This window comes from Vidua chalybeata, chromosome 1, assembly GCF_026979565.1.
Source record: "Vidua chalybeata isolate OUT-0048 chromosome 1, bVidCha1 merged haplotype, whole genome shotgun sequence".
NCBI classification, from domain to species: domain Eukaryota; kingdom Metazoa; phylum Chordata; class Aves; order Passeriformes; family Viduidae; genus Vidua; species Vidua chalybeata.
The window spans coordinates 120,799,473-120,819,903 of NC_071530.1; the positions used below are offsets into that span (position 1 = coordinate 120,799,473).

The 20,431-nt window shown below is 39.6% G+C and overlaps 1 protein-coding gene across 1 annotated transcript in view; it reads right to left on the reverse strand.

Annotated features, from left to right (window-relative positions):
- Positions 1–10,788: 10,788 nt before the first annotated feature.
- The window catches only part of TRPA1 (transient receptor potential cation channel subfamily A member 1), a 31,555-nt gene continuing 21,912 nt past the window's right edge, over positions 10,789–20,431 (reverse strand). The window contains exons 18-27 of the mRNA XM_053948000.1: positions 20,042–20,112; positions 19,449–19,596; positions 18,781–18,870; positions 18,383–18,552; positions 16,196–16,325; positions 15,888–16,070; positions 14,921–14,989; positions 14,192–14,302; positions 13,636–13,733; positions 10,789–11,871 (exon numbers count right to left, since the gene is read on the reverse strand). Coding sequence (XP_053803975.1) covers positions 11,640–11,871; positions 13,636–13,733; positions 14,192–14,302; positions 14,921–14,989; positions 15,888–16,070; positions 16,196–16,325; positions 18,383–18,552; positions 18,781–18,870; positions 19,449–19,596; positions 20,042–20,112 — 1,302 coding nt within the window. The 3' untranslated portion in view covers positions 10,789–11,639. The remainder of the gene's footprint in view (positions 11,872–13,635; positions 13,734–14,191; positions 14,303–14,920; positions 14,990–15,887; positions 16,071–16,195; positions 16,326–18,382; positions 18,553–18,780; positions 18,871–19,448; positions 19,597–20,041; positions 20,113–20,431) is intronic.

A 20,431-nucleotide genomic window follows, 5' to 3' on the forward strand; every position in this document is an offset into this window, starting at 1 on the left:
AGCGAGATCGGTCGATTCGCTGATGCCACGACCCTAAACCCCTTTTCCAATCCCTTTTTCCCAGTTGAAAATCCCAGTTTCGGCGGTACCCCGCGCAGTTCTGTTTCTTTAAACCCCTTTCTTTGTTCCTCTGAGGAGGCCGAGGCCACGTGGTCGATCCCTTTGTCTTCCCAAGATGGAGGGCGGCCACATGGCAGGGTCTCTTCTTCCCACAACCCCTTTCTGTTCTTTGTTCCCGGTGTCCCCGCCTTTGACCCAACCCCCACCTGCCTCCCTGTGGGCGTGGGCGCCGCCCCCTCGGGATGTCAGGTTACTCCCTCACCCATTGTTCCCCCTCGTGTGGGTGTTCCCTCCAGTCCTTTGCATGTCGTCCCTGCTGAGTCATCGACTCCGCCCTCCCCCACCAGGGAGAGCTCTGCCATCTCCACCCCGCTGCCTGAGGGAGGCAGCCCCCGTCCTGTTGCCCGTACCCTGTCCCCATCTTCCCATGGGTCCCGGAGATCCGGGCGGGAGGGAAGGGGGGGGAGGGAGGAGGGGGAACCCCTACCCCCATCTTCCCATGGGCCCCGGAGAGCCGGGCGGGAGGGAAGAGGAGAGGGACGGGGACGGGAACCCCTACCTCCAAGTTCCCATGGGCCCCAGACGTCTGGGCGGGAGGGAAAAGGAGAGGGGGGGGAATCGGAGCCCCTGCCTCTGCAGTCCCATGGTTCCCGGAGACCCGGGAGGGAGGGAAGTAGGGGGATGTGGGTTTCTGAGCATTTTCCAGGTTCCGTGGAATGGGTCGAGCCGACAGATGAGAGGCATGTAGAGGGATCGGAGGTTCAGGACAAGTTTGTCCTGGAAGCGGCATCCATGAACACTGCTGCCTTGGATGCCGTGCCCCCAAAGAACGCTGGTCCGAAGCAGCCTCCAGCAAGACGCCAGTGCTTCCACTGCAATCAGAGAGGACATTTTGTGGTTCAATGTCCGTTTCTGGGCAGGGCACCCCCAGGGACAGTGGGAGGGGGGAGAGGGGGGGAGGGAGATCCCATTCCCCCAAAAAACTGAAGAAACAACGCGCACCTGCCTCGCGTGAAGATAAAAGTAAGGCAGGCCACAGCACGTTAAGGGGAGCTGTGAGTTATCAAGTAGCTGTGCAGGTGGTAGTTCAGAACATCAGGGTGCCTTTGAGCGTGGCAGATGACCCCACTAATCGGGGGGTTGCATCAAACCGCAGGCGACGCAAAAGAAAAAGGACCCTACAATCTCCTTAAAAAATGTTTTTCCCCAAAGCCCCAGTCTGTGTGTGTCCCAAATCCCCATGTTTGTAATAAAGTTGCCTCCCAGTTTCCCTATCCCTAAACACCCGGAAAAGAACCAACCCCAGCACCATCTTCAGGCCCTCTCCACCTGCGTAGCAGTCACCACAGTTGCAGCAGCAGAAGAAGCTGGGAGAAGAGGCCACCGCTTGAGAGACTGAATCAACACCGCTGCTTTCCTTTTATATTTTATTAAGCGGGGAGAGGTTGCATCCCGGAGTTTGGGTTTAGATGAGGGTTTTTAATTTATGTTAAAATAAGCCAAGCTCTGTAATCCCGCGTTTCCCCCGCGTTGTTCCCCCCCGCGGTTTATGCCCCCATGTTGCCTGCTGCCGGATCCTTACCCCTGTGCCGCTCCTGTAAGCACCCTGCCGTCCGGCCCCGGGAAACCCCGTGCTGGCCGCCCCGAGCCACACGGTCCCGCTCAGCCCGCTCTGGCTCGGTGCCCGCCCCTGCGGGGTTCTCTGGTTGGTCGCTGTTGATGACGTCACCGCCACGGCAGCCGCCCCTATTGGCCGGCAGGCCGTGGATCCTCTCGCCCCGCCCCTCTATAAAGCCCTATCCCGCCGGCAGTCAGACGCCATTTTCTCCCATGCGAGTGCCGGGAGCGGTCGCGTCTTTCCATCGAACCGCGCCATGTGTGACCAATAAACCGTTCCTGCCAAGCACGGAGTAAATGGACAAATTCCTTCCTCTTTGCCGGGTCCCTAGTGCACGGTAACAGAGACTGGCCAGCCCACGCGCCCGAGACACGGAGCCGTGTCCGGGAACCCGCGGCAGCAAACCCCGGCAGCACGTGGAAGCTACGCCACAGCCGGGCTCCCAAGAGCTGCGTGCAGCCGGGGAGAGAAAAAACCCACGCCGCATCCAATTTACATTTCTAGTGAATATTGAGATGGGAAGAAGTGCATCCCAAGGTTAGTAGTATTGTCTTATGTGGGTTATAATAACGGGATGTTTTATTACATTTAGTGAAATCTTTATTTAGAGACACCAAAGTTTTTTTAATGGGAAAAAGGAAAAAAATAGCAAACAAAAATTCTGTCATGGCTACAAAATAAAAAACAGCTATGGTTGTCAGCCACAGCAACAGAGAAATAATTAAATTTGTTTTAACTGCTCCCAGAGATTGCGACACCAAACTGGTGTGTGTGGGGGGATCTGGCTACAGACAGCTTACGTTTGGCCAGGTTATGCACAGCCCCAGCAGGCAAATCTGTGATCAGGATAAATTTACAAAAGAGAGGACAATTTATTAAGGGTCAGTTTCTACAGTTAGCAAGGACTCTCCAGCGTGCAATGGGCTGATGCAGCAGGGGTGGGAAGAGGCCTGACAGCCCTGCTGCACCTGCACAAAGGGTGAATTGGATTCCATGAGCCTGCTTTAACTTTCTGTGGGTGAACATTATTGTCTGAAGTTCCCTGTGAGCAGAGCAAGGCTCTGTGATGGGTGTCACTGTTCTGTGCAGGGTCAAGGGAAATTTTGGACAACCTGGAGCCTTGTTCAGGGTCAGAATAGCAGAGAAAGATATCAAGGCATATCTTAGTCTGCGATGACAACTGAATTAATTTAGGAATTATGAAGAACAGGCTAGTGCTTTCTATTTTTCTCTCCTCCACTGGGACTTGCTTTCCTTTAATTGATCCATTTTACTGACTGTGCTTGGATCATCTTCAGGTTGCTGCCTACATTGCGCCCCCTCTGGAAGCTGATTTCAAGCTCTCTGAAGTAAAAATGGAACTTTGTTTTCAATGATCTGTGGGACTTTCTCCATGGTCGTTATTATGCTGTCACTTCTGTGCAGTTATTAGTTAGCTTAACAGCAAAATATGAATGGGGGAATGAAGAATCACTGGTGGGTTTGAGGCAGCTACACCATCCCTCCACTTCCACAGCTGCAAGCTGTGTTACAAATGCTGGCAAGTTGTGGCATTAGAGAAAGGGCATCCATGAGGTTCTGCAACCCTGAAAACCTCTCAGAAAACATCACATGGCCTCAGTTTGGAAAAGACCACACACATTACAGTACTTGTGACACCTGCTACATGTCTTGCCAGTCACTGCCTTGCCTTGCCTTGCTGGTTTTGGTATAGAAGGTGATCTGGAAAAATATCTTCTTATTTTTACGACATTACCACAGTAATACATATAAACATTCAGAGGCTGCATTGCAGGAAGAGTGCAGGCCACTGAACCAGTGAAAGCCAAATGGCAGAAGCTCAGTTTCTACAGAAGATTAGAAGATTTTAATTGCTTAGGGTGGCCACTGGGGCCACCACAGCTCTGGGAGGTTATTTTTGTCCTGGAATATATAACTCGCACTGCAGCACCTGTTGTTTGGTTTTCCTGGCTGCTGGTTGTTAAGTGCACCCCACAAATGGAGATGGGAAGTCTGGGGGGTGCCTGGTGATTGTGTTTCACATCCCTGTGACTTCTTGCTTGCACTGGCTGACCTGATTCTGCTGATAGAGGCCAAGAGGCAAGAGCTGTGCTAGCATGGAGGTGTGGCAGTGAACAGCAACTTGATGCATTTTGAGCAGCAAGGGACCACATATGCTGGTTATGCATTGACAGAAGTAAAGGTCTGCTACTTCTTCATACTAGAATGGTCTTGGTCTGGGATTGTGTAGCACAGGGCAAAATGTCAGTGGTAGTTCTCCTCTGGATGTATTCAGACATCCTACACATGCTCTGAAATCTGGCATAATTTGCTGGAAGGTTTGCATGAACTTCTCCAGCATTTCTAAAGTTTTTCAGGCTGGGAATGCCATACCTCAACTAAGATGCAAGCACCAGTGTGTGTCCTCTGGCAGGAACCAGGATTGCAACCTGCAATCAGAAGGACCTTCAAGCATTTCCTAAATTCCTAGGCAATGTAAAGGGTAAATGTGGCACTAAAGTAGGGAAGACTCACTGCAAAAACTACCTCTTACAAATAAAAAATGGGTATCTGAAGTAAACTACCCTAAGGCTTTCAGTTCCATTTGAGTAAAGCAGCAGACCAGCTGCATGTTGCACTCTGATGGCTTACAGGTAAACAGATGGACCTGGAAGACATGGAACAGGGCTCAGAGCAGGTTGCCTGTGCTGGGTGAGGGCTCAAGTCCCATCACACTGGTGTGATATTCAGGCTGCATCTGGGTTACTGTGTCCAGCTCTGGGCTCCCCAGTACAAGAAAGACAAGGAACTACCAGAGAAGGCTTAGCAGAGAGTTACAAAGATGATTAGGGGGCTGGAACATCTCTCATGAGACAGGCTGAGGGAGCTGATCCAGTTTAGCCTGGAGAAAGAAGACTCAGAGGGGCATACAATGCATACAAATATTTACCTTAATGGCCAGACTCTTCTCTGGTGCCCAGGGCCAGGACAAGGGGCAACAAGCCCAAACTAAAATCTAGGAAAGTTCTCTCTCAGTATGAAGAAAACCTTTGTTCTTCTGAGAGTGACAGAGCACTGGAACAGGCTATCAAGAGATTGTGGGGTCTCCTTCTCTGGAGATATTCAAAAGCTGTCTGGATGAGATTGTGTGCAACCTGCTCCAGGTGAACCTATTTTAGCAGGGAGGGTTGGGCTGGATGATCTCCAGAGGCACCTTCCTACACCAGCCATTCTGTGATTCTGTGATGTTAATTTTTCTTTTCTTCAGCCTCTATTATTAGAGGTTTTAACTTTTCTTAAAGTCTAGGAGGAAAAAAAGTCCTAGATAGGTATTATTGCTTTGTTTCAAAATTCAGCAGTAAGCTCTTTATTGATTATTCAGTCTTTATTTAAAGGCTATTTTGTAGGTTAGGATTTTAGACCTAAAAGAGCAGTCTTTTACATCAGAAAATATGCATGCTGGAGCTAGGATTCCATTGTTTCACTCTAGAGTCATTAATACATGTTTTATGAGTTCCTCAGGAATAATTGGCACATTGTTGTGTTTATTCAGATAAGTGGACGATGCTTTTTAATCTCTTCTGGAAAACTGAAAAACCTCCCTTGTGACTCACAGCCCTTGTGGACTCTTGGCTCCATCCTTAATTCCCCCAGCATCCCTTGCCTTTTCTTTCACCAGTGAAAATTAAGAAGCTTTAATAGCACTGGTAACTTTGCTGTCCCAAACCCAGAGGTCCCAGGTGACCTCTGAGCCACTGTCAACACATGGCTACACATTTTCTCCCCTCCTTTAAGCTCTGCCATAATTGCCTGCAGACCCCTGGTTGGGTCAGATATGCTTTTTATTTGCAGTTCCTCCTCATCTGACACTCACTATTCCACACTGTTTTTTCTCAGCCTCTCTGTTCATATCTATACATTTCACAATTAAGGAAACAGCTATTTTTACAGTGCATGTTCATTTGCTCATGCTTTCTGGAGAAAGTGAGATTGTGCACCTCAGAGTGTGCCTCAGCTGTGTCATGGCCAGGAAGAGGGACTCAGATGTGGCATTCTCTGTGCCACCTGTGTCTGACCTCTCTGTGTGACAACATCTACCACACAACTGATCTCAGGCAAAGGAGATGTCACAGATCCACCTCAGCTGCTGTGAAGCAGCAATTAGGATAATCTCCCAAGTCAGGGGAGACTTCGAGCTTCAGGCCACAGCAGATGTTGTGTCTTGGAGACAGCAGAGGTGGATTTCAGCAGCCACCTTCACTTTCTAAGCTCCTTTTACAGTGTTTAGAAATGCATATTTCTGCCTTACATTCCTGTGAGAAGTTTATGCAGGAAACACTTTTTTCACTTCTCCAAATGTTTTTTGTGGTTGTACCATCCTCACTTTTGCCCCTCTGTCCTTCCACAAGACCCCACTTGTCTGGTGGGTGGGAGGGTAAATGTGCACACTCCTGATTGTGGTTGTTTGCCTCTGGTTCATCTGACATAATTGTTGCGTGTATTTTTTTTATCCCCAGTACTCATTTGCTTATGTTACAAAATATCAGAGAACTTTTCAAAGCAAAATGTAATTTATTTGAGTCAGATGAAGGAATGAAGACAATAGCGAAATCTTTTGGCTAGTTTTACATACTTATGAAGAAACATGAAATGACAAAGGAGCTCCTTTTATATACTCGAAGAGAAAAGTTTTACAAGGGAATAAAATCTAATGAAATTAAATCAGTCCAGCTCCATTAATTATAAAAGCTTTTCAGGTTAAGGTTACAGGCTGAGATGATGCAGACTCCCTAACTTTTCCTTTGTGTGTGAAACTTGTCCACAAAACATTTCACAAGTCTATCAGCCAGATTTCTTGAGGGAGAAATAGTCAGGGCCCAAACTTAGACCAGCTACAGATTTGAAACACTAATCGTCCATCTCCTCAGAACTAAATGAGGTAAGCACATTCAGAGCACCCTACAGACTCACTAGAGCCATCTGAGATTCAAGCTGTCACCTTTCCTTTTGCTGCATATTGACACCACCATAACTAAAATCCAACAAGGGGAGATGTCTCTCTCAGGTGGTCTTTGGAGCGCCAGACTCCTGCCTGTTCCACACAGCTTAGGGGAGCAGTGTCCCTCTGCCCATGGACTGCTCTACCTGGGGTGGGAGTCACATTGCCAGTGGCAGCATCAAACAGTGATTGCTTTCAGCCATTTAACACAAATTAATTATCTCACAAACTAGGCAGATATGCCAAGAAAAGTTAAAATCTGAATCTGCAGGAAGTGAGTCAGCTGAGGCAACGAGAAATCACTCTGAGGTACATTATGGCTATCTCTCACAGCATCACTTCCATGCTGCCTTGCTGAATCATTCCTATGGACATTGCCAGCTCCAGGGATTATCATCAGGACTGAATTGAGAAGCACACTTTCTGCTTTTAAAAGTTTAAATGTTCTTAACTCTCCCTGTCCTTGATTCCATGTGCCTGAATGCAGCTGAATTTGACATTGCTGTGAGCAGCACTGTTGTACTCAGATGGGCCAGTGGTACCTTGGGGCTTTCTGTCCTCTTTAATGTGATCACTAATGTCAATGTTAGTCTGAGTTCCTTTCCCTTTATTATTTACTCCAAGTTACTAGTCTGTTTGATCCTTCTGTTTTTCACAGTCCTGTTCCCTGCTGCTTGTCAATTTTTAGATAGCAGTCACCTCTCTGGATAAATAAATACTAACAGTACTAACAATTTCTGAAATGAATAGCTTTAAACTTTGCTCTGCTTTTTAAGCTGTGATTCCCAATTATGAAGCAACATAAAATGCATCACTTCTTATCACTTTCATTACTTCCTGTCTTGCCTTCTAAACCAAATCTTACCATTGCTGAGATTTTCCCCTGCCTGAGCGTCCTGGTTTCTGCTGGATACACTTAATCTCTACAACACTGATGCATTCAAGCATCTGAAGCATTTCTCCTGATCACTGTGAAATTGTCTTGGTGCATTTCTATAAGGATGCAAATATCTTTACCTAAGAGGTTCAGATGTGCCTGAGTGGCCTGTTCATGGACCAGCCCGTGCCCTGGCTCACGTGAATCTCTCTTGCAGTGCCTGTGTCAGTAAGGATTTACACCTTGGTTGGTGACAAGGTGTAAATCCATACTGACACAGGCACTGCAAGATGGTGCTTCTAAATAAAAAAACAAGTATCTTTTTACTGCTCAGAAAATGCTGCCTTTAAAGCAGTGCTCTTACTTTTGGTATCAGAGATTTTCTCAGCTCATGTGTCATTCTTTGTATTTTCTCAAACATTTAAAAGAGAAAGCTCAAAAAACTCTCCTGCTGACTGTCACTCCAGGGTGAGGTTTGCTGCACTCCTATACTCTGTCTGTTCATTACATAGACCTAATTCCTGCCTACAGTGAGACTTCTTGTCCGACAGTTAATGTAAAGAGAGCTTACAACTGATGCATACCATGTTGTAGCCTAAGTGATGCCTTACACCTACAGGGCAGGGTAAAAGGCCATTAACCTAAGGGAAAATCTGCCTCTGGCTTCTTCTCTTGGGTCCTCCTCTACAGATTAAGGATATTTTCTCATCTTGTCTTTCTCTTGTTACATGCCCTGCTTATGGGTATTTGATCTTACAAAACAAAAAATCTAACCAGTGAGAAGGACCACCACTTTGTTCATATAGATTCCTCTTCTTTCTTAATATGTATAGCCCTCAAGGGCTTGAAATAATTCCTGTCTGATTTTGCGGAGTGGGGATGTTCTCCCCTACCAATCCTCTATAACACAATTTTTCATACAGAATTCTGTTGTGAAATGTTTCACAAAGCCACATTTTCAGTGTGTTGCAGACAACTAAATGGCTTTATAGAACATAACAAGGAGAATGCAAGACTATTTCTTTGAAGAAAAAATGTGAGTCAAAAAATGCTGGAGACTTACTTACAGAGTGGCTTAGTCTTTCTTCCAGCAGCATATCATGGAGAACACCAATACGCACATTAGACAGCTTGAAGGAAGCTATTTTCTGTGTACTGAAAAGAGTCTCACTCTAAACCACTTCAAATCTGGGCACTTCAGATTTTCTGCTAAGGATGTATTTTATTGCTCTAGCTAATTTTAATTTACATGGGCAAAGTATTTTGCTAGTCCATTCTTATCAGCAAGAGTCTGATGTTGGAAAGGCAGGCAACTGGATCTTTGGTTTCAGCAAAGGATTGACATCTTGTTTCAGACTACCAACTCACACAGAAATGTCATTTCTTGTCCCAAATTGTGACCTTATGTGTCACATAGATGAGGCACAAATCAGTCTTCCCAACAGGAGCTTATGGGAATGATCTGGTTTTTGTGGGAGGAGAAGGTGCCATTGCCTGAACCATACTGCCATTCATCTTGAGGAGAAAACAGTGACAGCACTGATGAGCAGCAGGAAATTAAATGGAATATTTACCCTCACTATCAGCAATATTTGATATACAGTCCTGAAAGAGACAAATGGTGACTATGTGTGCCTACAGAACTGCCAGTACCCCAACTGAAAATGTGTTACTTCCATACAGACTGAGGGAAAGTGGGTGAGTTTGCAGATTCTATATTCACACCCAGCGGATACATTTCCATTGAATATCAATTCCTAATTGTGAATTCAAAAATTCTCATTGTGACATTTCTGGTTAACATATATTTAGCTGTACCTAACATGTAACACATTGAGACAGGTGAAGGTTGCTCTCTTCTCCCATGTAGCAAGCAATTGGACAAGAGGAATTGGCTTAAGCTGAACCAGAGGAGGTTTACCTTGGATATTAGGAAAAATTCCTTCACTGAAAGGTTGGTCAAGCATTGGAACAGGCTGCCCAGGAAAATGAAATTACTGTCTGTGGAAGAGTTAAGAAAGCATGCAGATATGGTGCTTAGAGACATGGTTGAGTGGTGGACCTGGCAGTGTAAAGTTAATAGTTGTACTCAATAGTCTTTTACTTTACTTAGAGGTCTTTTCCAACCATAGTGAATCTAACAGGATTGCTTCTAGAGATTGTTCAGTCTACACAAATTTTTAATCATGATTCATATTCCAGTTGTACTTCTTCTTAAAATCTACATGTCTTGTACGTAGGCTCTATTAGATAGTTCTACCACATGACAAATAATATGAGTCTGATTTTCCATAGAAAGCTAAGTAGTTAATTCAATGTTGTAATATTTACTAATTATAAAATAACTTCTTTCTTTCTTTTGATATAAAATTGGAAAGGAAAATTTTTCTGAAATTGTGAACACTCAGGAGAGCTGAGAGGCAGCTGTATATAAAGGTCTCAGAGGTCTATTTAAAGAGGCTTGAAAGGCTTAGACTTTAAAACTATGAGTGCTGACTGCTTTGTTCCTGCTGTAACCATACTACTGTTCTTCACTCAAACCAGTGCATTTAGGGCCCATTTACTTACCCCCAAATGCTATCACTCACTGCCATCTAGTGTTAATGGCACAGACTGCCAGGAATTTAAAATTACTATTACATTTTTCAAGTTTGGCCCTATCTGAGAACTTGGCCATTCTTTCTACTGATAGAGGGAGCTACAGATGTACAGCAGTGCAGAAAACCTGAACAGTTTATTCACAGGAACAGATCTGACTTTAGGGGCCACAACAACTTCAGAGACAATAGTCATATTTTTACTTTTTCTGCTCTGACTCTACTTACATATTCTCTTCCTGTTTCACTGTGTCACAACAGGCTTGGCTCTGGAGCAAAGCTGCTCCTCCAGCAGCCTCCTCCTTTCTCTGTTTTACCTGGCAAGGATTTAAAGTCTCAAAGCTGGGATAGAGCAGTTGGGTGAGAAAGAATTTTGCCTACTGAACATCTGTGGCAATTTTAAGGCACAAGTCACATTAATTTATGGTGCATCTTCCAGTGTTTTCTGAAGACTGAACAAGTTCTGTACAGTGTGAATTACCTCCTCGTGAGTTCCTTTTAAATAAACAGGAATCATAATTGGTTTTTATGAGAAGAATTAATGTATACTAAGTTCTTGAAAAAATGTCTGAATTCAAAAGCAGACCACAGAGCCTTACCACCATGCATAGTCATAATTAGTTTATTAGCACTGGCTTTGAAACAAATATATTCAGGTACTTAAACACATTTTAATTAATGTTTACTAAATTTAATATATTACCATATATTACATAATGCACTGAATATTCAGTAAATGAATAATAAAACCAAAGTGCAGATTAAAGTAGCAGGATCAGTTTTAGGCTATCAGGAAGGCCCAAATCACATTAGCAGTATAAGAACAGCAAGTTGTAAATGACTAATATTAAACATGTCATTCTATCATTGCTACGTGCATGCTAGTACAAATGATCCCACTGTGACCTCCTTCCACTTATCTAGATAAGAAATTAGTTCTTCCCTTACATTGCAACTTCATGATCCTTCATTTCCTACCTTTCAGGCCTGATCCTGCAGTCCCTACTCAGCAAAACTTCCAACGCACTCTGTCAGATTAGTTTTGTACTTTTACTTTAAGCTATACAAAGCCCATTGGCTCTCTCCAAACATCTGAATAATAAATGACTAGAATCTAATTTCTAAAAATTTAGAAATTCTAAAAATATTCGTAACAGAAAATAATGTCATTACATACAGACCTAAGTGTACTGGGGCCAAATCCAGGAACAGATCTAGACCGAGGCCTTGGGAACTGCCAGGACAGCAAGGTTGGCCTCTGTTGAGTTAGGCACTTTCCTGATTAGCCAGTCACTTTTAGGATCACAGTTTTGGATGTAGACATCTCCAGTCTCTTTAAATACTGTTTTGAGCACCTGCATCCTGGTTTTGGATCTGGCCTTTTTTTATGAGTACATGATGTATCACATTAACATTACGCAAAGACATTAAGAGAAGTGACCCTAAAGTAGAACAAAATGATAATACAACATGATATCATAGCCAAGTCTAGAAGAAGCTATTGTTCTTTTCTGTTCTTGGGTTAGGCACATTTGTTTTAACAGCTTTTAACACTGTATCCCATTTGCTGTTCTTGTGCTCTAACTGCCTTTTCCTAAATTTGTGCTGAAATAAATCATTGCTGTCTTCATCCTCAGCCTCTGACACTATCTCCATTTTTTGGATAATCAGTTTAATGAGGTCATGTTGCTTTTCCAACAATGTTGATATATCTTTGAGCCTAAAAAGCAATCAAACAAATAATACACATCAGGTTTCATCATTTGATTCCCAAGGACATTTAAATCATTAAAATTACAGATGCAAAAATTGACAGTACTTAATAAACCCTTCTGCTAACAAAGACTATTATTTAGAATACATTTAATTCTTCAAGCTGAAGAACTTCTCCATGTTACAGGAAATAGAATTAAAGAACAAATCCGTGGTTTTTGTGGAAAATAACTTAATAGGTAGTTAAGGTAGAAGCAACTTCACTCTCAAAATAAAGTTGTTGACTGCTCTATCAAAAGTTTTTCCTATTGATCCATTTCCTTGTCTGGCAAGAAGAAGGCCAGAGGTGCAATGGCAATAAAACAACCAAAAACATTTAGTGAAATTCACAGCTACTTTCACAGCATATGAGAAATACTGATGAGGCTCTCACTGATCTTTTACAAATTGCTATCCAAAGTGCAATTGATGCAATTAAGTAGTTAAACTAAGTTAGCATCACACATACAGGACACCGTATCTGTTATCTCTAAGGAAACAGTGAAAGAAATGGGAAATGTGACTAGAAGCTGTCTTTATAAAACTACCAAAGAGGCGTTTTGAAAATCTACTTTTCCGAATGTCTAGACTCACAAAATTACAACATGAAATCTGGTGTGACTGAAAAGATTCTTTGTGAAGAGCAGTTGAGGGGCTTTAGATGTAGTTAGGTTTTTCATTGTTTTGTTGTGTTTTTTTTAAACAAGAAATGGTAATACATCTTAAAATATGTGAAAATCACAAGAATTAAAATGCAAAGCAAAAGAAAACCCTGCCCCAAGCCAAAATGCAAAAAAAATGTACACACAGCACTGACACTAGCTCCAGTAGTAACTGAAGTTTGTTTTGAACTCTGGTAAAAACACACTGGCACCATAGTAAGAATTTTCAGTCAACATTTTCAGAGTAATAAAAATGACTTTCCATAATGATAAGGTCACAAGTTATTCTATTGCAAACAATTTTGTAAAATTACAGTTTTCTTCCATCTCTGTAGGAAAAAAATCCCAACCAAGCAAGAGTCTGTTTTATGCTGTTTTATAATATAATGATGTAGTATGCATTTGAAGAAAGCCTTGCTAAAGTCCCTGATTTGCCTGTATCTGTAGGGTGTAGTCTCATCTTCAACTCCTGCTGAGTCTTTAATTTAAAAAAATACTCAATCTGAATCCGTGCAGGCAGACAAAAATTTGGTAGGTTTAAAAAAAAAAGGAAAGGAAAAAAATGGAGGAAAACAAGTGCAGGGGAAAGTGAGACTGAGTGAGAATACATTTTTCTAGTTGTACATTCATAGTAAGCTTTTTTGAAACCATTCTTATAGATATGTTGTTATGATAAGTAAATCAAAAAAGCATAAAGAATTCCTTCCAAGGCTTTGAGAATCATGCTTGGAATCAACACCAATTCATTTTTGGGGAAACAATCTGAATTTGATTTACCCAGTAGAAAGTCAGTAACAGATTGTGTATCTGTGTAAACCAACAGAATTACATCGCTTGGGAGTTCTGAACCCTTGAAAACCTCAATTTGAAAAATTCTAAAATGAAAATCCATCTTCCCCATTATTTCAGATTACTTTAATGATTAAAAAGCTGTGCTGGTTTGGGCTGGGGACACAGAATTTTACTTTTTAGATACAGTATGGAGCTTTAAAATACTTTTTAAAAAAAGGAGTATGTTTGTAATATTGGTTCTATTTATTTTTATAACTGTAAAATATCACAAAAAATACCTGTATTTCTGCTTCAGAACTTCCAGTTCTAGTGTTGTATCAGGGCTCTGTGCATATGTGGTAGAGTCCTCACACCCAAAGCAGTATTGGAACACGCTCTACACAAAACATGGAATCAAACTGAAATAGATCCTATAGTCTTACAACAGATTAAATATGTGAACAGTAAGTCTTCATACAGTGTTCACATTGAAAAGACTTTCTGTTATGATGCTATTTTCTTATATATTAAAACATTTGTTTTATAAGAAAATTCAGTCTATCAAAAATAGCTCAAATAAAAGAAGAAAAGCCAAAAGGGAGTAATTCTACTTTTATCTGAACATCTTTTGTAGCTTGTCTTAATAAAGTTACAGTTCACTGAGTACTCAAACACTAATTTTTTCTGAATACAGCTGCACTTAAACTGATTTATCCTTTTCACTGACCTTAGTCAAGGTCTAATCACAATTCCCTTGATATCAGTTAATGACACAGTGTCCTTAGCAATGTGTGTACAAAGTCAATCACATCCATTTTTGGTAAGAATTCTTCTATCTAATATTCACTATCTTACCATAAATCCACAATATCTCGGCCTGTTGGGATATACAGTGATTGATTCCTGGTCCACCCGACTTAAGAACCAAAATGGCAGCTTCTTCTCTAAGTTGGTATGAAGATTAACCTAAATGTGGTTTTGCATTTAGAATCAGATATGTTGTCTTAAGATAAATACATATTATATGTGAAAATAACAATCATGCCATTATATGCAATTCACTAGTACTACCCCACACTGCAAACAGTGGCATAATATTTGAACAGTCCAGCCCAAACACTAAAACTACATAGTCATACCAGTATTGAGTATCTTAGCAGAATTAATTTCTCCACATAGATGTGCACTCTTTTTACTAATGAGAATTTAGTACAGCAGAATCAATTTGTTATCCTTTTGATTTTTCTGCACCTTCTTTCCACTGCATAGGTTCTCTACTAAAGGAAAACTGCAATTTCAAGCTTTGCAGTGACTGATTTTGAGATTTTGGTTTTGGAAAAACTCAGAATTGCTTGAACTGATGGTTGAAAAATTCCTTAAAATTGCATTTGCTTGTACACTTCCTTGGCAATGACTCATATGAATGAAAATGAGATTCAGAATTAGATGCCATGTTCACCAATTTGCTTTACAGATATCCTAAGATAGTTGGGAATGTGATGACAAATCAAATAATTATCTAAATGGTGTTCTAGCAATGATATGTACTTCCAGCATTTGATGCTTTCATGATGTGTTACTCACCTGCATTGCAATCCTTTTGAGTGCAGCATATTTTTGTACTTCAGCGATATCACCAACAGCCAAACCAATCTAGGAGAAAAAGAAATAGTTCATTATCTATTTTTTCATAATCTGTGATTTCAATTGTATTTCTCGTTCACACTTAAATAAAAAATATTCTAGAGTTAAATTATTTTTTCACTTGAATTTGGAAACATTTTTTGTATATTTGGAAAGTATGTATCAATAAATGTAGAGTGTTTTTACTGACAACACTCTGTTGGTAAGGCACTGAAGTGCTACTTTTGCCAAGAATAACATCCCTTCTTTTACATTCTTCATTACTGCTGTAATGTTAAGAAACCAGTTGATCTCTTGATTAAATAGACTCATGGCCACAATAAACAAGTTTAAAAAACATGAGGCGTTTGACTTTTATTGCTCAGCTCAAGTGAAAATGTGATTTCCTAAATAAAAATTATATTCAATGGAACATGGCTGAAGATATATTACATATTTTCCCCCCTTTTCACCATTATTGTGTTTTCTGATTCTTAACTTTCTAGTTCTATCACTACTTCTGATTGCTGCTTTGTGTGCAGTGAAGATTTGAGTTTGGGCTTTTTGGACTTTATTTTTTAAATTTAAATTATTGTTAGGTTATGATACAACAAGGGATTGAACAAAAATCGTTGTTCCCCAATTTTGCTTATCAATACCTCAGAATAATACATTGCAGCTCCAATTCAAATTCCATCACAGTTATTACCTAAAGATAGTCCTGCAGGAGTGAGGTGGGGGAAAATACTCAGATCAGTAAACTGGATGGAAAACAAGTGCAGAGAACAGAGACATTTTATTATGTTACTGAAAATATCTGTTAAGTAATGAGTGGCTGTCACTAACTGCAGTAATTCTACACACTAGAACTCTCTATACATACTCATGTTTAACCACTTCTGTATATTAATAAATAGCTTATACTTACTAGCAAGTTCATAAGGAGGATTGGAATAAGCAAGGTAAATATAATGAGAACTGTGTAACTGAGGAATGGATATGGCAATTCATTGCTTAGTAAAGGATCAAGGAATGCATCATGGTAATTAATGTCTCCCAGCATCATTGCAAATGTCTTCATTACGGAAAGCAAAGGTGTGCTGTATGTTTGCTGCAAAAAGAAATATCCAAATAAAGAAAAAGCCCAACTGATGGAATTTGCAAATAAAGTCTTGAGATGCTTTAGCAAAGATAATATTTATAATGATAAAAACTTAACTATAGTATTGAACTAACCTGTGAACCCAAAAGGACAAAGAAACTCAGCCCGAAGGCCAGTATCAGGAAAAAGAAAACCACAGCAATCCGAATCAAAGTCCTCAAAATTTCCCAGAACATCACAACATAGATTCCATAGTTCTCAAATCTAGGCAATAAATAAACAAAAAAGATATAGAATCACTTAGTTTGGAAAAGACTTCAAAGATAATAAACTCCAACCGTTAATCTAGCACTGCCAAGTCTACCCCCAAACCATTAAATATTGAAGTTAGAGTCCCTTTCAGTTATTTATGTAAGGCAGTAAGTAATGTTGAATTTATTCTGTGGAGACACTGCCCCTCAGACATTCTGTGATAGTAACAATTTGTTCTACTTTCACATCCAAAAGAGTGCAAGTGATCCTACTCAAAGCAACTCTAAACTGCATAATCTTATATTTTAATGCACAAGAACAGCTTTCAAGATAGTATTTTTCATCTATAACATTTATTGTCTCCATAAGTATAGGCAGTACAGTATTGTATCACTGCTGCATTCAGAAAAAAAACATCACCAAATTATTCAACTTTTTTCTGCTTCTCAAAGCAAAGTAGCAACCAGAACAAAGGACAACTGGCAACATAATCCACCTAGCAGCCACGTGCCTGATTTAAAATATTTCACTTTTTACAAGATGTGAAACAAATGACATTATGTAGTTTTAGTGTAATACAAAGAATGGAAAACAAACAAACAAAAAGAAACATGCTGCTCAGGAAGAGAAGGAGAATAGCATGATTTTAAAACACCTGTGTTTCTAACAACAATCTGTTGTTGGCAAGCCTCTTCTATTCTTGGTTAACACAAAAACTAAATATCAGAACAGGAATTACCATAAAGCAGATTAAATTACTTTTTCTTTCAAACCTGAACTTGGGAATTCATGTCCTCTCTCAAATCCAGGGACCAAGAGATTTTTTTATGCTACTACAGTAGCAACTGTGGAAATCCCTATGTATGTCTTTCTCTCTGAAACATTATGTTCAAGACTGAAAAGGTCAAGCTGGAAATAAAGCAAGCCCAATCTTCTCCTACTTATCAGGCATTTATTAGGCAAAATTCACTTGATGTCAATGGAATCACATGTTGCTTTGGGAAAAGACAGCCTGAATGAATTAGAAAAATCATGTGTAGAGTTCTACTGCAACACACTTGAAAAAACAGGCCAGGAAGGCATTTCATCCAACAGCAGAAGAAAGGTTGTGCAATCATCTTTTTCCTGTTTTGGTTCAACCCCCACTTTGCCCAGAGCAGACAGGACACACCCATTCTTTGGTCATCTAAGATCAGACATGGGGAGGAGGACAAGGTTTGCAGCAGAGGCAAGACCATAAAGGTACTCTCTTCGACATTAACTGTTTACAATCTGTGTCCTTAAACATCCCTACTACAGTAAAACAACCCTGAAATCAAATGTTATGTTTGTCTGTCTGCAAGACTTCATGGGGGTGATTAGTGCATATGTACAATAAGAATTGGAAGAACATTTATGCAGTGTTACCACATGCTCAGACACAAATGTGTTTAATTTATTAGTCTTAAGCACTACACCCACACTATTTTTTCCTCCACCCAGCTCTTCTGCAGTTCATAACTCTTGGACACTATTGTACCAGTGACAAGATTTAAGATACTTAAGGGCAATAAACAGACATGATGTCAGCTGAAGGACTAATATCATCAATTGTAATTCTTTTACAGGACACTATGGCATAAAATGAGACATGCCATTTAACATGGGAAATGATAAAGGAATTTACCTTCTCCCAGGTATTACTCATAAAACCTGACTTCCTTATGCCATTCATAATTCATACCCTTCTGGGTTCTTTTAAAGTCAAAGTCTATAGAATGTAGTAAAAGATGATTTTAAAAAAGATAAAATTAAGCATGGCTATGCTTAATTAACATTAAAATAAATATTGTTATTTCTATAGTTGCTATAACATATGTTGTGATGCTCTACATGAAAAACACTGAAAATTACTTTACAGCTCATCAGAGATAAAAAATTCCTATGGTCCTAATCTGGAAACTTGTGTAGTTTGAAAAAAATAAAAATACAAAATGGGACTCTCAAACTTCATCAGTCAGAGTTTAGGATATGTAAAATATCTGAAAATACCAAAATATTCTATTGTAAAGCCTGTAAAAAATTTTTACCGTTGAAGATAAAGCAAGAAGTTCATCCAAGACAAGTATACAGCAATTGCTCCACATTCCCACTGCAAATGAGCTGGTGTATTAATGAATAAAGAAGACACAAAAATTATGCTTGTAGTATAAATGGTCCAGTCCAGTAGATTGGAGTAATCCAACAAATATTTCAATTTCTAGGATTTAAGAGAGAAAGGTTAATATTTACAAGTCATCCACCATTAAAACACTGAATTCAATACACTATTTAAATTATCTTATCAGTTTTAATCGTTATATATAAAAATTAAAAAGTATAAATTGACATTCCCTTCTAATCAGGAAAAAAACAGATTAATTACAATATCATACAAACTGCCATGCAAGCACACTGTCTGATTAATGTTATTTCTCTATGTATTTACCTGCTGAATCAGCTGAAATATTTCTTTGCAGATGCCCAGTAAACTCATAATTAAAACTAAACACATACACACCCTTGTGAAGTATGAGTCCTGAAATAAAAATCAGAACACAAAAGAAATTAGAAATTATTAAAGAAATGTTCACTTCATCTCTACCTATTATATATACATTATATTACCAAATAAAGTAACCCTGTTAGATTTGTCATGTACTTATTACTATCTATATTCTGTTTTACTAATATTTATGGTGAAATCCATGTTCTGATTCATATATATTTTTTCATATATCAGGATATCTTCAGGAACCTTTTATAACCTTTGAATTTATTTTATTTCATATTTCTAATAGCATATCCTTTTTGAGTTCCTGCTTCAGTTCTATGCTTTTTCTCTCATGTGAATCTTTTTTCTTCAATATTAAACAAATATTGTTCAGGGAAAAACTGAAGTAACCATGTACCAAATGTAAATTTCTCAGAAACAAATAAAAATAAGAAACAAGAACTGAAAATTATTGAAGAAGTTGCTGCTGAATGTTTAGAAATATATACTTCAATTTAATTCCTTAGAGTTGCTAGATCATAAATTAATCTAGAAATTATGTAAATAATCATACCTTTTTGCTATAAAAATGTGAAACATATTGTAATTACTAATAAAAGTACCTTGTATTCTAATGGTCTTGCTTCATAGAGCTCTGTTCCATTCAAAGGTCTTCCTGGTTGAATGTGAGTGACCAGAAGAGTCAGGGGGATGAGACCAAGAGAATATATGCCTAAATTCATTAAATGTGCTCGAAACCCATAGGCCATCCTTGAAAGTGAGAATGTTAGAGTTACAACACTTTTCAAATTTAGAAGAGCATGCAATCAAATTTAACAGTCAATTATCTCTTCAAGATGAGGAAATAAACTTTTCTTGAAATATTCCTTTGTGATGAATATGTTCATCACTTATATGGTGTATTTTGTCCACCTATGTGGACAAAAGTGCATTTGCCACTCTGAAATACTGTTCCTTTCGTTTTTAACTTGGCAACCTTATTATATATTTTTGCAATAAAGAGGAAATAAAGATAGTAGCTGTCTTTGTTGCAAATATCAAAAAATCTTTACTAAATATGAAGTTTTACTTTATGGAAAAGACATTTGCTCAGTCAACTCTATAAATAGGTACATTTTAATAAACACCTTTCAGGCAAAATAGTCTTTCTCTTGACATGCAGTATTATATTTTAGATCCATTAAAACAGACCAACCATTTCATAAGCAAATATTCTTTACACACAGGATGGCTGAGTAGCTCCATGCGATTGTGGCGCACCATGGCCTACAAAACACAAATACAAAAGGGTCAAACTGAATTCACCTAGGCAAGCAAAGTGCTTACAAAACTGGCTAGGTCACCTTTTTTACCTGAATATTAGCCTAATGAAAAGTAAAATGTGTGTAAGATATGGCAAAGTTCTTTTGATTAAGGACTCTGTGCTGAACCCAGCACTATCTTGCCCTCTCTGCCTGCTAAGGCATTCAGCTTCTCTGCTGGGCTCTGTAAGTCTATTTCAAGCTTCAAAAATTATACAGACTATTTTCAACAATACCTGTGAGATCACACTTTTACATTTAATGAGAAAATTATTTATTTATTT